At 40.5% G+C, this 18,294-nt stretch overlaps 1 protein-coding gene across 1 annotated transcript; it reads right to left on the minus strand.

Annotated features, from left to right (window-relative positions):
* Positions 1-4,276: 4,276 nt before the first annotated feature.
* XKRX (XK related X-linked) lies at positions 4,277-16,606 on the minus strand (the record flags this gene model as incomplete). The annotated part of the gene is made up of 3 exons (XM_081115271.1): positions 4,277-5,022; positions 12,116-12,384; positions 16,272-16,606. 3 exons carry the CDS (start codon positions 16,604-16,606, stop codon positions 4,277-4,279), a joined length of 1,350 nt encoding a protein of 449 aa, XP_080971397.1.
* Positions 16,607-18,294: the final 1,688 nt, after the last annotated feature.

Raw genomic sequence — 18,294 nt, forward strand, 5'->3', positions numbered from 1 at the left:
CATGGGTTCAGATGGGATGCCCTGGTGAGTACCTTGTCATACAGCTGCCCATCCACCTCCACACTGTGAAATAGCAATCACCTCTGTAATGCTAAGGATCATGACATTTGTGAGGTGCAGGCTTGAGGGAGCTAGCTTAAAGCACACTGAAGTTTGACCTAGGCTCTCAGGACTGTAATAGCTCAGGGGAGGGGTACTATTCTCTACCACTCACATTCTGTGGTCTGCTCTAAGGACTAGAAGTCAGCTTCTCAGTGAGAGTAAGGGCAATGTTGGCAAGAGGAAGTCTAAAAGAATGGGTTTCAGCCCAGCTGGTGTTGTTCAGTGGTTGAGCATTGACCCATGAACCAATAGGTCACCGGTTCCATTCCCTGTCAGGGCACATGCCTGGGTTGTGGGCTTGATCCCTGGTGAGGGGGCATGCAGGAAGCAGCCGATCAATGTTTCTCTCTCATCAATGTTTCTATCTCTCTTCCCCTTCCCTTCTTCCCTCTAAAATCAATAAAGACATATTTTTTAATATTTTTATTGATTTCAGAGAGGAAGGAAGAGGGAGAGATAGAAACATCAATGATGAGAGAGAATCATTGATCAGCTGCCTCTTGCATGCCCCCCACTGGGGATCGAGCCTGCAACCCCAGCATGTGCCCCTGACCGGAATCCAACCTGGGACCCCTCAGTCTGCAGGATGATGCTCTATCCACTGAGCCAATCAGCTAGGGTAAGACATATTTAAAAAAACAAACAAAGAAAGAATGGGCTTCAGCACTGCCTTGATCTGATAGGTTTTTTCTGGAGGAAGAATTCATATAAATCTGCATGAAAATTGCTCCCTCCATTTTTATTCCCACAACCAGGGTCTGGTAAAAGTGTGTTTAAGAACATACAAGAGGCAAAATCCTGAAACTAGAAAGGAAATGGGTCCCTTTACCATACTCCTCCACCCTATCTCCACTCCTGTACCAACCTACAAGTACATGTGAACACACACTCGGTTTTTATCCCAGGCCTTTTAAGTTTTGACTCCTCTCTCTAGAGTGAATTGAGTCATGTCCTTTGATAAGGAGTGTTTGTGAGAAAGAATGTTTGATATGAATTCAGCCATAGCCCAGAAAATATTCCTGAAATCAATAACCTATTAAAATAATCTCACAAAGACCTAGGGAGGATTTAGAGGCTTGTATCATGATTAAGAGTGTAAGCTCTGGAGCCTTAGTAAGATTGAATCCTGGCTCTGACACTAGCTGTGACCTTGGGCAGTTCACTTCACTGTTCTATGCCTTTGAATCTTTATCTGCAAAATGTGGGATAATATCAGTACCTATCCCATAAGGATTGAATGAAATAATTAATGTATAGCACAATGCTAGACATATAGTAAGTGCTCATTAATATTAGCTATTATTTAATTCTACTACAGTGCCTCACAGTTCTATGCCCATAGTATTTAAAGCATTTGTGGAGCAAATAAAATTGATAACAATTAGTATTTACCAGTGATTTTCAACCTTTTTTATCTCATGGCACATATAAACAAATTACTGAAATTCTGTGGCACAATGATCTAATAAAAAATAGGTATAATTTTGATTCATTCACAGTGTATGGCTATTGTTGTGTTGGTTGTTGTCGTTTTTTTTATTTGACAATCTAAAAGAAAAGAGGTCAGTGTCCCCGACTAAATAGTCAGGCATTACATGTTTTAAAAATTATTGTGGCACGATGGTTGAAAAATCTATGGTTTATATAATACCAGTACATTTCTTTACCATATTCATTTGTCCACACGTGGCCCACCAAATTTCCAATATGAGAAAAGTTGTTGTTATAAAAGCCTATTTCCTCTCCCCCAACTTCATGGTTCTGCCTTCCTCTTCCAAGACCAATTTTCTGGCCCAGTCTCTACCTCCTCTCCCACTCAGTCAGACCAGTACCCTGTGTTGCTTGAAGATTTCAGAGGTAAAAAGAGAATAGTCAATTAAAGAAGTGTTTGCAGGTGAGAGGAGGCATTTCCCCTGCCCCACCATCATATTCCACAATTCCATCTTCTGTGTATCTAGAAGACTGCTGTAGGACAGAAAGGCCACCACCTATAGGAGATACTGAAGATTCATTAACATAATGTATCACTAGAGTCTCTTCTCCTTGGGTAAAGGCAGCAGGTTTTTCAGGTGAGAAGTTGCTCCACACCCTTCACCCTAAACTTCCTACATTCCCGGGATATTAAGTCACTGAGGCTAGGGAGGATACCTTGGGAAAATATTCCTGGTTCAGTACCAAGACATGCTTTTCCACCCTGTGTATCGCCTCTCTAGCTCTAATTGGCCTGCCTAGCCCATTGTCTCTCTCTCTCTCTATGTTCCCACAGCACACACCCTTTAAGTAGTTGATTCACATGGCTTTTATGGAGCAAATTACAGTTTCACACTGCTTCTGCTTTTAATATAGGACATATTAATCACTGGGTAGAAATTCTTGTTAGAATACCAAAAAGGCAGTATGTTCTTCTAGAGGTCTGATAGATTATTTCTTTCAAATTCACCTTAAATCACATAGTTAGAAGACAGCAGTGCAAGCTTTTTATGACCATCTAAGTTTCTTCTTCATCATGAAAGATGGACTGAGGGAGTTGGGTTGAAAAAGGAAATCTCCACTGCTCCAAAGCAAGTCACTTCAGTCCCCCCAAATTAAGTACTTTCCAATCCTTTTAGCCACCAACAGTGGTTGAAGATGTGAAAACTACACTAGCTATTCCAGAAAATAGGACAATTCTGACTAACAGCTCTGCTACTTATTTAAAAGAGGGAGCTCCTGCAACATGTCCTGACTGAATAAGAGGAAGGGAAATGGTTAAAGTTAAATTCTTAGCACAATCCCAAGAGTAAAATTAGATGGGAATGAGAAGTCTTAGGTTGGAATATTCATAGCTCCTCACAGCAATTGTGGTACTACTACATGCTACTAGTGAGTTCTCACCTTTCTGGTCTGTGAGGGGCAAGCATTAGTTAGGTAACTGTTGGGATTCTTAGTCCCAATAGGCAGTAGATATAGTAACCTCAATTCCTTCATTACCTTAGAGGCATCCAGGTGACATCCTCATCAAAATATCCAAATGATTTGAGATGTAAGCATTGAGATACACGAGAATGGGAGACTTGCATTCATCCATTAGGGGTATGGGAATGATAAACATATGCTCCAAATTAGAAAATAAAATCCCATGTCACATGATTTACTGTGATCTTATTTCTCTCCTCTGCCTTCACTCTACCTTAGGGTGTCAGCCACCATCTCAACCCCAAACAACATGAAGGTGATATCCAAGCTATTCTCTCTCCCTTAAGAAAACAAATCAACAAAATACTCAAGACAGTAGAAGACACAATGAAATCTTCATTTCTTACACACATTAGAAACATTTTTAATTACAGTTCACCTTCCCTGAGGTTCATATCAAGTAGTAAAATGCCAGAAGCACAGAAAAGCCGGGTTGGAGGGAATCCCTGATAATGAGCTACAAAGTGAGAGATTTTACTCAACCACTCCACTGTACGTACAAGCTGCAGGCCTATGCAGGTCCCTGAGAAAAAGTCATTCTGGCATATGCCCTGAAGGAATCCTACTCTCCACTCCCTCCTCAGAGTGTGCCTACAATAGGCTGCTGAAAAGAGAGGTCCTTGATGAATGATCATTAGTAAAATCCTAATGGAAAGCTAACTCATTTCGGGGGGCAGCTCTTTTAATAGTAGGGTTTTTTCTTCTTAACCAGAGTTTCTCATTGGAATTAAAGACTCCAGCTACACTTACATGTTCCACATTAGTCAGAATTTTTCCTGAAGTATAAACATAGTAAGTGGTCACATCCTCTGATCAGTCAGGATATATTCTAGTCTGATTCTGGGCTTTCAGCTTAGCCTCGGGAAAGCTCAGTAATGCACCTCAAGCAAATGAGCAGAGCTAGAAGGTCACTGAGAGCCTAAGGTGCATGGAGGTAAGTTATCCCATAGGGAGACGAGACAGCTGACCTGAGTGGGAGGAGTGTAAATGCTATCTCGGACCCTTCTGAATATATGGTGGCAATCTTGGTGTCCAAACATAGCAGTTGATCTTAAGGAAATAAAACCTATTTGAGGGCTGCTCTTTCTTCTGAAAAGCTTACCAGAAAACTCAGGAAAAAATTCTGGTGGGTATTCAGCTATGAGCCTCATCCCCTCCTTAAATTTCACAGTTGTTCTTGGCCACCCCAAACCCATCCCCAAATACCCAGGAGACAGAATTAGACAACACTTTGCCTTGCTTCAGCATCAAATGATGGCTCCAAGTTCTCAACCCTGCCCCGAGGGTGCCGGTGGCAACAGACACAGTGGAGGTAGTCCACTATGTTGTGGGTGAAGAGTGAGCGCAATGGATGCAAGTACTGAAAGAAAAGGAGCATGAAACCAATGGAAATCAGGTAAGCAATAATGAGCTGCAAGGCAATCAAGGAATGGCAGTAATTCAATAGCACTTTCACTCCAAAGAACTTAAAAACCAGGACCATGATCACATTCTCTACCAATCTCACACTATAGTGCAGGCCCATATGTCCCCAGTTCTGACCTTTTTCAACAAGGTCCCTGTCTGCCAGCTTCAACTGCAATGCTGACCAGCAAGAGAAGTTGATGCCAGCATAGAGTACGGTAATGGAAATCAGCACCACAAGGGTGCCAACCTGGCTGAAATTTTTTTCAATGTTATTGGGCATCTGGGCACCACTCCTCCAGAATTTAACCCAAGGCTCAAAGAGGATAATCAGGAAGTTGAGCAATAAGAAGGGTACAGCCTTCAATTTCAAAGTGGCTGAGAAGAGCACCAAAATCAGGAGGCGGGAAGTAATTTCCAATGTCCTCCAGATGGTGATGCAGAGAACTTCTAGTGGCCCGAGGCGAATCTTGTATTCATCGTACTTGATCTGGATAGCCAACATATTGCAGAGGGTAGCCCCATAGGTGACAGATATCAGGGAAAAGACCATTAGCACAACTGTAAGGAGAAAAAACAAGAAAACAAAAAATAGGCATTAAGTCAATGTTGATGAAGTTTATATTCTGACCCAGAGGTCCAGAAAGATGATAGGGAGACTTGAAGGCCCCACCCAGTTAAGAGCAAACTCATGTATGAGCACAGCTATGTAAACAAATAGCAAACCCAGAAACAAAATGGAAAGAAATAAACTAATATATGTATTTTCATAAGGATTATATCAGTTTTTATAATATTTTTCTGTTTCTCTATTTTCTAAATTTCCCATGATGAACATATACTGTAATATTTTGATAAACATACAAACATACACAATGAACTTTTTAAAAAGAATTGATCTCAAAACTAGCATCAAGAGGTCACTAACACAAGAGGAGCACATATAAAGATAAAGGATAGTATCTACCTGATGAAACAGGCTTCTGAGCAAACAATGAAAAACGCAGAAAGAGCTCTTAGCTGAAAAATAATCCAGTCTTAGAAGATTCACAGAGAATGCCTTTGGTTATAGAAATTCCTTCCTTGATGTGGTTCTGCTTCAAGGAATTAATCTTGCTTGTGAGTGCTTCAAGAATGTGTCAAAATGTATACTGGAAATTCCATGAGGGCAGAAGGGACCATGTCTATTTTATTTACTGTTATATCCCCAGAGCCTAACATACTGCCTGGAACATAGTATGTGCTCAATAAATGTTTGTGGAACTAATGAAGAATTCTGAGTTTAGAGAGGCAGCTTAAAATACTTATGTTTAGAAGTTCTTGGTTCAGCTGTGTGGAAGCTTGTGAAAGTCACCGAGCAACTATGTACCTCAGTTCCCCCAATTCACTGAGATACTCTAGAGCAGCCGTGGGCAAACTACGGCCCGCGGGCCGGATCCGGCCCATCTGAAATGAATAAAACTAAAAAAAAAAAAAAACACAAAAAAAAGACCGTACCCTTTTATGTAATGATGTTTACTTTGAATTTATATTAGTTCACACAAACACTCCATCCATGCTTTTGTTCCAGCACTCCCGTCCAGTTTAAGAACCCATTGTGGCCCTCGAGTCAAAAAGTTTGCCCACCCCTGCTCTAGAGCAATGGTTCTCAACCTTCCTAATGCCGCGACCCTTTAATACAGTTCCTCGTGTTGTGGTGACCCCCAACCATAAAATTATTTTCGTTTCTACTTTATAACTGTAATTTTGCTACTGTTATGAATCGTAATGTGAATATCTAATATGCAGGATGTATTTTCATTGTTACAAATTGAACATAAAGCATAGTGATTAATCACAAAAACAATATGTAATTATATGTGTTTTCTGATGGTCTTAGGTGACCCCTGTGAAAGGGTCGTTCGACCCCCAAAGGGGTCGCGACCCACAGGTTGAGAACCGCTGCTCTAGAGTTACTTGTATCAATCATTATCGATGGCAATTTGTCGCCCCAATGTTTTGGTATACCTTAGAAATTGCCAAACTTCCAGGAGAGTGGTTTAAAATATAAAAACTCCATTTCCTAGCCTATAACATCCATACCACTGTATGTTAGAGTAGGGGCCTGAAGGATTAGAATACTTCCTAACCTGCTATACTAAATCTTAACTATAGATCACACCATGGCCCCTTTCTTTTATTCCTTTATAGCAAAGAATACTGATAACTAAGAAATGTCTAGTGCTCACAAGGAGACTGAGAGGCTCTGAAGGGTACTTATCCAAAAACCAAAACTACTTGAGCTTTATGTTCCCATGAAAACACTGCATCCAGGGAACTAGAGCAGTGAGATAATCTTCAAGAAAAGTGACCACATCCCCATGGAAATCCAAAAGGATTTGTTTGCTACATCTTTTTCAGCTCTAAGTAGAGGGTTGGAATCTCAAAGACTGGAATGAGAGACTTTCTTAAAGGTTCCATTCTTAGCTTTATTATTTTTATTTTTTCAATTTTTATTAAGATATAATTGATATATAACATTGTATTAGTTTAAGGTGTGCAACATAATTATGTGATATAGTCCTAGCTTTCTAAACCACTCTCAGTCCCATCCTAAAGACTTAATGCCTCAAGAGTTGGGAACGTCAAAGTGTACATACATCTATCCAAGTGTGGTGATGCTTTCCCTTTATTAGAACTCACTTACTCAGAGTAGTGTAGTAAAAGAAGGAAAGGCTGATGCTTCCAAATAAATGTAAAAACACCTTCTATCTGCATCCCTACAAATAGACTCATGCCGTAAGTGATCATAATACTGTGAATGAATTTGATCACCTATGCTAATCCAGATGCCTCCAAAAGAAAAGGGGATTAGAAAAGGGGTAGCAAGAAGAAGATGAGAGAAAAACTAAACCAAAAAGTTATTTATAAGATTGTATTGTCAGAAAGTTTTTTAAAAAGCTTCCTTTACATTCTTTGCATAGTAATATGTTAGAAACACAGGCTCTAAAGGCAGACACCCTGAATTCCAATCCAGTCTTTGCTACCTTTTACTTATGGAACCTTGGGAAATTTGCTTAACCTCTCAGCGCTTCTAATTCCTCATTTGTAAGATGGGGATAATAATAATAATTATCTCATAGGACTGTTGTGAATATTAAATGAAATAATTACATGTAAAGGGATTAGAGAAATGCCTGGAACATAGTAAATGCTATCTGCTAGCTACTATCATCATCATCATCATCATCATCATCACCATCATCATCCCCTATTTCCAAAAGTGTAGTGGGTGCATTTACTTTGGCACTACCAGGACACTTTGGAAATCAAGCAATTTTAAAACTGATAGAATATGTAGAAATAGCCTTACAAAAATGTGAATAACCTATAACAAGAAAATTATTCTTGCTATAGGACCTGTATACTTATGGCATAGATTGTGGTGAGATTTCATGGAGGTATACTTGTCTCCAAACTTATCAAGTTGTATACATTAAATAGATAGAGGTTTTCATTTATTAGTTGTATCTCCAACAGTGATTTAAAAATATTTAATGAAATGGAGAAATATATCATCTTCTAATATGAAATTGATTGATCCTGTAAAGATATAAATTCCTTCCAAAATAGCCTAAATAATTTCATGCAATCCCAATAACAGAGTCAATGAACTGTTATTTCATTTACCATTGTTATTGTTTGCTTTGCTTTGTTTTTTGGTGGGGGAGTTGACAAATTGATGGTGGAAAATCATCTATTTGGAAGATCAGGATAAATTGCTCTATCAGATATGAGTTGTGAAAGGCCTTTATTAAAAAGTCACAATATCTAAAAGCAATAAAAAATTTAAATACATAAACAATTAACCCTTCAAAATGCCAGAAGATACAAGTATAGTGTTGATTTTAGACATGTGTTGTGCATATGTGCTACATGTTACATGTATGACACATATAATGCACATTTAAAATATGTGTATAGCCCAGCTGGGGGTAGCTCAGCGGTTGAGCATTGACCCAGGAACCAAGAGGTCGCGGGTTCGATTCCTGGTCAGGGCATATGCCCAGGTTGCGGGTTCGATCCCCAGTGGGGGGTATGCAGGAGGCAGCCAATCAATGATTCTCTCTCATCATTGATGTTTCTATCTCTCTTTCCCTCTCCCTTCCTTTCTGACATCAATAAAAATATATTAAAAAATAAAATAAAATATGTGTATATACACAAAAAACATACACATGTACACATACATACTTATCCAGAGCAGATAAAAGATTAATAGCCAGAATATATAAATAGCTCTTATAAATTAATAAAAAGATAAACCACTAGAAAAAGTGACTAAAATATGTAAATAAGCAATTTAAAGAACATAATGACCAAACATGAAAAGATGTAGAGCTTCATTCATAATAAATAATGCAAATTATGTCTTAAAATAAGTTATTTTATAATTATACAACTAAATAATATTTAGCTTAAGATATGAAGAAACAAGCACATTCATATATTGTTGGTGAGAATATAAATGCATACAATCTTTTTTTTTGGGGGTGGGGTTATTTGGCAATACTGATAAAATTCTAAACATGCATATCCTTTTACCCAGAAATTCTACTGCTCAGGATTTTTCATACAAAGTTTCATTCCAGTACACAGATGTTCATGGGAGCATAATTTATAATTAGAAAAATATTTTGCATGAAAAATTAGAAACAAACTTCAATCCTACCAAAAGAAGACTGGGGAAATAAGAAAGAATGGTCCAATTCATATGAGGAAAATATATATTATATACTTATCGTTATTATTATTTTTAATAGATTGGGAGCATCTTTTTTAAGGGGTTTACCTTTTTTATTTTAAAATATATTTTATTGATTTTTTACAGAGAGTAAGGGAGAGGGACAAAGAGTTAGAAACATGGATGAGAGAGAAGCATCGATCAGCTGCCTCCTGCACACCCCCTACTGGGGATGCGCCCGCAACCAAGGTACACGCCCTTGACTGGACTCAAACCTGGGACCCTTCAGTCCGCAGGCCAACGTTCTATCCACTGAGCCACACTGGTCAGGGCATTATTATTATTATATGTGTATGTATAAATAATTGTTGAAGGAAAACATACTGGTTCACTTTTGAAAAAGACTCTGCTTAACAGAATGTTTAATGCAGTTCTTTTTTTGGCAAAAACATACATACATGAATATGTTGTACGTATGTTTATATTTACATTAGAGGCCTGATGCATGAAATTCATGCAAGAGTAGGCCTTCCTTTCCCCGGCTGCCAGCACTGGCTTCCCTCTGGCACCCGGGACCCGGGCTTCCCTTACAGCCCCTGCTTCGTCCAGAAGGTCATCCGGGAGGATGTCCAGAAGGACATCTGGTCTAATTAGCATATTATGCTTTTATTATTATAGATAATCAAATTAAGTCTGGAAGGATATATACTGAATGATTAACAGAGATTACCTTTTGGAAGTGAGATTACATCTCCTCTTTTATATATATTCTGTATGGTTTTGAGTCTTTACCTTATCAGATTTTTATAATTAAAAAATAAGGGTAAAAATAATATTACCTTAAAATTTTTTTAAAATAAGGACCCAAAATAATAAAACAAGATCATGATAACAATTTCAAACTATATACTAGTACAGTGGTTCTCAACCTGTGGGTCGCGACCCCTCTGGCAGTCGAACGACCTTTTCACAGGGGTCGCCTAAGACCATCCCGCATATCAGATATTTGCATTACGATTCATAACAGTAGCAACATTACAGTTATGAAGTAGCAACGAAAATAATTTTATGGTTGGGTCACAATATGAGGAACTGTATTTAAAGGGCCAGAAGGTTGAGAACCACTGTACTAGTAGAAGGGTATAAAGTAAAAAGTAAAAGTTGGCTGACTCATTTCCACTCCCCAGAGGTAAATTGTTTCTTGCATATCTTTCCATAAATTCTTCTTTGCATATACAATTATCTGGTCAATTGATTTGTGTGTGTGTTACTTTTGTAACATATACATATTTTAATTAGATGATTTGATAACCCTCAAAATTTTCAGGAAGAAAAGCATTATCATTCCTTTCTCCTCCCACTATTGTACATTCTACATGTGTGAAAAGCTTCAAGACCAATAGAACTTCGTGAACAATTCTTAATGGAGAAAAATATGAAAGAGGGAAATTTTTCTCCTTACAGTTATTTGAGACATGGGCTTTGGCAAGCAGGGTCAGTACCTAATAATAAGAAAATGATCCAAAATTATACCCACAGCTGTAGCAGCTCCAGCCCAAGCAGATGAAGCTAATCTCAGGCTATTAAAAGTCATTAACAGTACCTTATCTCAACTTTGAAAACATTAATTCATATTTCATCCTCTGCCAAAGTTCTTACTCATCTCAGGATCTCTCTTTTACAAATGGGGAATTAAGACAGGGACCTCTTTGGTAACTTCCTCCAAAGATCACAGAGAAGGTCAGAACTGGGATCAGGTGTGACTCTGAGCAGTATTCACTCCACACCCCATCTCTTTCTCCCCACTGGAGTTGGGAGAAGTAATTAAATCACTAGCTTCCAAATGTGTCTGATCAGACTCAACTGGCTACATTAAAAAATACAGATTCCTGCCCTGGCTGGTTTTGCTGAGTGGATAGTGTCGGCCTGCGGACTGAAGGGTCCTGGGTTCGATTCCAGTCAGGGGCACATGCCCAGGTTGTGGGCTCGGCCCCCAGTGGGGGACATGCAGGAGGCAGCCAATCGGTGATTCTCTCTCATCATTGATGTTTCTATGTCTCTCTCCCTCTCCATTCCTCCCTGAAATAAATAAAAATATATTTTTAAAAAATACAGCCCTAACTGGTTTGGCTCAGTGGATAGAGCGTCGGCCTGCGGACTGAAGGGTCCCAGGTTTGATTCCAATCAAGGGCATGTACCTTGGTTGTGGGCACATCCCCAGTGGGGAGTGTGCAGGAGGCAGCTGATCAATGTTTCTCTCTCATCAATGTTTCTAACTCTCTATCCCTCTCCCTTCCTCTCTGTAAAAAAATCAATAAAATACATTTTAAAAAATACAGATTCCTATTCTCCCCACACTCAGATTGATTCAGGTCTGAGTAGAAAATGTAACTGTAAAAAGGAATTTCATGATCAGTAATATTGGGGAAACTTTTATTTAAATATGGTCATCCCTAAAGAAACCAAACAAACAAACAAAAAATCCTCAGTATAATTTAAACACTCTAGGCTAGAGAAAATGTCCTACTGACTGCTGGGATTACTAGCTTCCTCTGAGAGCATTTATTACTAGCTCAGAGAGGGTTTATCTGTGGCATTATTAATCTAAATAGCTTACCTCAGTCTAAGAAATGTGGCAGGCCTGAGATGTCTGGATTCCCAAGTGCTTTGACTATCTACCAGTGCTACCCAGAACTTTCTACAATGATAGAAATGTCTGTCACATATGTGCTGTCCAGTAAGTGACCACTAGCCACACATAGCTATTGAACAATTGAAATATAACTAATACGTCTGAGAAAGTAATTTTTATGTAATTTTTTCATTTTAATAGCCACAGGAAGCTGTTGGCCAGTGTATTAGACAGCTCAGCTCTAGATTTCTAAGACCCTTGATTTAAGTGGAGCCCTCCCCAATCCTGACTCTACTCACCTCTACCCAGGGGGACCTCTGCAGAGATCAGGGTCACATAGAGCTGATAGGTCAGCTGGGGCACTGAACCCAGGAAGGCTTGGATCTGTGACATACGTTTGTAGGCATTGCGGTGCATAGCCAGGGTCCGGATGGAGTGGCCCACCTCCCATTCTATCAGCACCTCCTCGCCATTTATTAGCATCTTCTTTCGGGTGAGGCTGACATAGGGCTCCTCCTGCCCCTCTTTCTTCCACAGTGTGAGGTACTTAATCATGGCCTCCAAACATCTGCAGAGGTAAAGCATCATGGGAACTTAACTAAAGCTGTCTTGGAAAGGGAGGTTTTAGTGGGGGGCGGGGGATACCTCAGAGAGTTAGTGCTACTTTTTGCCATTCCTTCTCTCCCATTCTACACATTTCTTGTGAGTCAAAGAGTTGGTGGTGCCTTCTGCAAGTTACTTAAATCTAAATCCTTTTTGTTTCTTTTTCAGTCACCCACCACCTAAGAACACCATTTCAGAAGTGTCTCTTTGAGGAATTAAGGAATTGCTTTGCCTACTTAAGAATAAGCCCACAGGCAGGAAAGTGCCTTAAACATCAAGATATTAAGTAAACAATGTGTTGAGAGAGAATAATGATGTTCCAAAAGGCCCTGGTTGTCATAAAGCCTCAAGTTCCTGAGGTCAAGTGTTCCTTATTCAAAGCATTCAGCCCCATAATTGGCGCTTTTGCGTTCTGCTTTTTCAAGACAAAACTCACAACTATGAGTATCTCAGCTAAACAAGTCTTGACTGGGATCTAGAGAAAACCTGTCACATACATGGGAAAGCCATTTAGCAACGAAGGTACTTAAGAGACTTGACAACTTAGAACCTAATGTACTATATATCTAGGGCATCTCAAAAGATCTCTCTATGGGTTGCTTTTGGGGCCTATGGACCTGTTTGGGAACAGCAGCCTTTTAAATTCCATGATCTCTTTACAAAGAGGGAACCATACTTATGAGAGCCTACTGCCCTTGAAATAGTGATAAGACCACATTCCCTACTGTACCCCTTCCATCTCCCCCATATAAAGAAGTCATTCGAAGTTCTGATGTAATGAATAGAAGACAAGCAACTAGAACATCTTGTTTTGAAACACCTGAATTACCATTTCCTCTATTCACCCTGAAATGAATGGAAACTGTGGACTATTCCTTATAAGTAAGAGCAGTTGTGAAAATTAAGCCATCTTTTCTGATAGGCTGAGGGGAGGAGAGGGGTATATTTATCTTGCCCACTACCTTTATCACATAGTGGGTAATTGATAAATGGGTATTTGCTGAATAAGTGAAAGAGTGAGAAAGAAGTAGAGGAAACAAGGTGAGAAATAATGGGAGGAGAGGATAATAATAATAGCATAATTTAACAAAAAAATAGACCACAGACAAGCAGAGATGTATATGCTCCCTAGGCCTTTGGCTCCCAAGAGGAACATGTGCTAGCTGCCATTCTCCACGGGATCCCTTTGAGATGGGTGCTTGTAAGACAGCCTGAAGCATGTAGGTCGAAACACCCACTTTCTAGGGACAAACTCTAAAACCCAGGAGAGAAAAAGATAGGAGAGAACAGAGAAGAAAAAAAGCAACATTCTCTTCCTATTCAGGGAAAATGCCTAAGTGCATTTCTAACAAAATATTTTAGATTTTAATCCAAGCTTATCAATGCTATTGCTGAATAACATTTTGAGGGTGACAGCTGCATAAAGCATTCTCTTTTATGCTTCTAGTCTTAAGGATATTTACTGGTTTAAGTAAGGGTGTTTGCCTTGCTTATAAGCTTCAGTAAATTAGAGTATATTTTCATTTCCAGAAGTTATCTTTGCATTTATATAAGGGAGCCCAGCCCTGCAAGTGTGGCTCAGTTGGATGAGCACTGTCCCATGCACCAAGAGGTCAAAGGTTTGATTCCCAGACAGGGCTCCATCCCCAGTAGGGGATGTGCAGGAGGCAGCCAATCAATGTTTCTCTCTCTCATGCTCTCACCTCTCTCTGTCTCTGTCTCTCTCTCTCTCTCTCTCCCCCTTCATCTCTTTCTAAAATCAATAAAAAATATTTTTGAAAGGGAGCAGGGTCCTCCAAATACCTTCATGTGCCTAATAACACTAATCAAGTTCCTACCTACCTAAAAAGTCATTTGACTTGAAAATAATTGAGGATATAATTTATGAGCTTTTAATTGTTTTTTCTCCTGCTGTGGGGCTAACTGACTGATATTATAAATGCTTTCCAATCATTTCTAGTGGAAGCTAAATGACAAAACTAAAATATAGTATTCAACAGTCCATATGGTGGAGTCCAAATCAAAGATGGCTTGGGAGGCCACAAAGCAAAAAGGGGAAGTCAGAGCTGGGGGCTGGTATGAACTCGCTGACATTTGCATCTTGAAAGTGCTTGATCTATTAACTCAAAATCTTGCATTTGAAAAGGGAGAGAAGAATGGATTCCATGCTCCTCTAGTGACATCTCTAAATTTCTTGCTTCTAGGTTGATGAGGTCTTCCTTTTACAGCTTAACTTCAAAGAATTTAGAACTGAAAAGGACCTTTTTAGATTACTTAGTCCAAAGGTTAGATATAGGCCAGCTAAATCACGTCTGATCAATAGCTATGATTTGTTTGGCATACACCATGTTTTTATTTTATTAGTCATGTGCCAAAGTTTAAAATCATAGTATTTCATATCAAATTCTATTGTTGGGAGCTTCTCCTGAAAAGCTGGGGGATCTGGCAATACTGGGTCTGAATTTCAACAGGGAAACAATGGGTGGGAGCTCTAGAGTCTGCTTCAAAGGAGACAGATCATGTGGACTCCAATTGCCACAGTCATCACCACTCTCCATCATTTAACATGGAACTTTATTTTCATTTATAATCACACATAAAGCTACTGTTTTTTTTCATACATGGCCTGTTTTATTAATTTGTGATGCCTGCCTGGCCTCTGTAAGCATTTGAGAGCCATGATCTAGCCCATACAACACATTTATTTTACAGATGAAGAAACTGTGGGCCAAGGTATCTTCAGAGATTTTATCAAGGCCATGCAACTAGTCAGTGACACAGTTAGGACTAAATAACAGGTCTCCTGAATTCCAGGCCACTGTTTCTGTTTATATCTCATATTTGCTCTGATGGAGCCTAATCAATTCCTCCCTGTTTAAACATATATTGTTAAAATTTTAAAGGGGAAGTTCCATCCTTAATCAGCTTTGGACTGTGTTTATTTCCACAAGGATAACATATCTTCCCATTGAAATTACAACATCAGCACTCTGACCCATATTCCTCGGCTGACTGTAGGTTTCTGCCTCTCTTGCAATCAAGACAAACTTGGTCCATTCCTTTCTCCTGACTTCATAAGTTTTGCAACATCTCCCTATCTGGGTAATCCCATAGCGTCCAGATGAGACTGCTGACATAGATGCCTGTCTCCCTGGGATACGGCACATTCTTGTATCTTCAAGGCAATCAAATGGAAATACTTGATGCTACTACATTGTGCTACAGCATCCAGATGGACAAATGGACCATCTTTCTTTGCCCTTTTCTAACCATGTACCTTTACTTTAAAAAGATACAAAGAGATAATAAACAGGAAATATATGAACTAGCAGAGAAAAATGAATTACAGTGAACTGGGGTACCAGATGACCACAGATGGCTTAAAATATCCAGCCCAAGCAGTTCAGGATGAAGAAATTGAATGTGATATGGGATGTATGGGTTAGGAACTTTCATTCAATTTATAGAGCATCTAAAAGCCAGTCAAAATAACACACTCTTCAGTTAAGTATGGCCTATGTGCACAAGGTGACCATGTCAGTTGATCCCTACCAATTTTCCCAACCCAAATCCAGATAGCAAATATTGTTTAATCTAGTTGTATCAATGGTACTATACATAGTTTTGGAACACAGGTACATGTCACATGTTCATCTTGGTGGCATCTAAGACTTCAGATAAGATATTTTGGATGGTAGGCAGGGAAGCCAAGAGTAGGAGGAAATGAGAGAACCAGTTGGAGGCACAGTATCAGTCTCGTAAATATTAACTTCATCTTTCTCTGCACAAGTTCGGGGTAGTGGTGGGGGAAGGGGAAGAGGGGAGGTGGGAAGAGATCAAAAGGTTACTCACCTGATAACAGGTCCCAAAAGTATTAGATGCATAAACAATGAGAGTGGCTTGTCTTTGGCCAGATCTCTGTGGACAAAAATGAGTGTCAACTGGACCATAATGGATGAAAACATAAAGAAGGAAAAGGTGTATGCCATCCAGTAGGTTTCACTATTCTTTCGATAGATTCTAACCATGTACAAGGCAGAAGCAGCCTCCCCACAGTACAGGAAGGTAGAGAAAAGGATGCCAAATGGAAAGGTAAATCGGGGGTTGGCCCCACGGATGACATCTTCCTCCAGAGATGAAATCGGATCCACATTTGGCTCCTCAGGCATTTCATAAACTCGGTCCATTGTCAAGGTTCTGAGCGTTTTGGTCTGGTCTTCAGAGAGAACCCTTCCCAACCCCCCTAAGAGAACCCTGAAGCCACTGCAGTCCAAGTATTGGTGAGAAGAGCTGTCAAGTCCAATTCCAGAACGGAGATCTAATAGAGCAGGAGACCCCTCTCTTCTGGTCTCAAATTAGACTTGTTGAAGTCTGGGATGGAGAGCCCAGGAGTACCACCTTGAACTTGATTCTTGATTGGCTCAGGATTCCAATTGTCAACATACGTGCTCTGAAAGTTGGACGAGGCAAAAGCAAGCATTTTTGTGCCCGGTCCAGAATCCAGTTCCAGGCAGTTGAAGGGCCATGAGGACAGCTGTTTCCGTGTGGGCTCCTGCTTTCTCACCCCCACCCCCACCCCAGCTCCCCAGGCAGGAGGATAGCCGCTCTAACACTCAGCAGCTCCTCTCGAGGAGTCCTGACCAGCGTGCCCTCTCAAATCAGCCAAGTATGAGCCAGGGTAGTAGAGGGGGCGCAGCCTGAGTGGCTCTTAGTTTGCCTTCTCGTCCGGTCCTCTCTCAGGACCCACGCTTAGTCGAAGGTTCTCAGGATGGCTCCTCGGATTCCGCAAGCTCCGCCCCCAAGGCCGGAGCGAGGCCACAGCCCTGTCACTGAACGCAGTCTTCCGGAAGAGAAGCTGAGCGCGCGCGCTACAGGTTTAAGAGAAAGCTGGAGGGGCTTCTTTCCCACGAAAAAAGTTTGCTTGCGTGAAGCACGACGTGCGGGGCGCCAACCTGGCCCGGCAGATGTCGCCAAACTTGAGTGCCATATGCTGCCGGGGTCCTAGTTCAGCTGTCAGAGGACCGTGGCTTCAGGAACTGAGGCACTGATGACCGGGGCTGGCTAAAAGGCAGAAACAACTGGGGCCAAACAAAGCCCGTTTGGAGTTCCAGGGCGAGATGCTCAGTGTGGAGAGGCACGACAAAAAGGGGCTTGGACCAATCTTCAGAAGCACTTCTCGCCAGGACTCCGGACCCCAAAGAGAGCCACAGCTATTATCTTCCACGAAGCCGCAGACGCCTGCTTCTACTCCGCCCTCCCTAACTAGCTTGCTCCCACACTCGCTCAACCCACGCTTGGGCAGGTGTGTCTCTCTGGGCCTCGGGGTAGAACCTCCCTAGGTCCTATTGCCCTCCAGATAATATCACCGTGTAGTTGAGGGAAGACCTGAGAGGCAATTGGGCCATAGCATTTCCTTTCAAGGCAACTCTATGCAGCAAAGGGAAGATAGAAAATGATAGGGGACGGTCAAGACTCCAGGTTAGCCCACAGACACTGAAAGCTCATATTATATGCCTTGCTTTTTCCACTTGCAAAATGAGGCCAGTATAGGAACTTTAGAATGAACTTACAGGTTTTTGGCAGGAAGGTTCTGAAGAGGTTCCAGAATATAAATAAACTGGACAGGAGCCAAGAGAGCTGTTAATAAAAACTAAGAGGGGTATCTTAAAGAGCCCTGAAAATAGCCTGGATTCTTAAGAGCAATACTTCTCCACCTCACTGAGCTTTTGTTTTCATGCCTTCATTTGCATAATTCTAAACCACAGAGAAAACTTCTGCATCCTGATGGTAATATAAATGTAGCAGAGCCTGTGCCAATCTCATTTTGCTGCAGGAAGTTAGTAAAAAGAATCCATGTGAGGAGTGGCCAAGTAGC

Source organism: Myotis nattereri (genome assembly GCF_964212035.1).
Source record: "Myotis nattereri genome assembly, chromosome: X".
NCBI classification, from domain to species: Eukaryota; Metazoa; Chordata; class Mammalia; order Chiroptera; family Vespertilionidae; genus Myotis; species Myotis nattereri.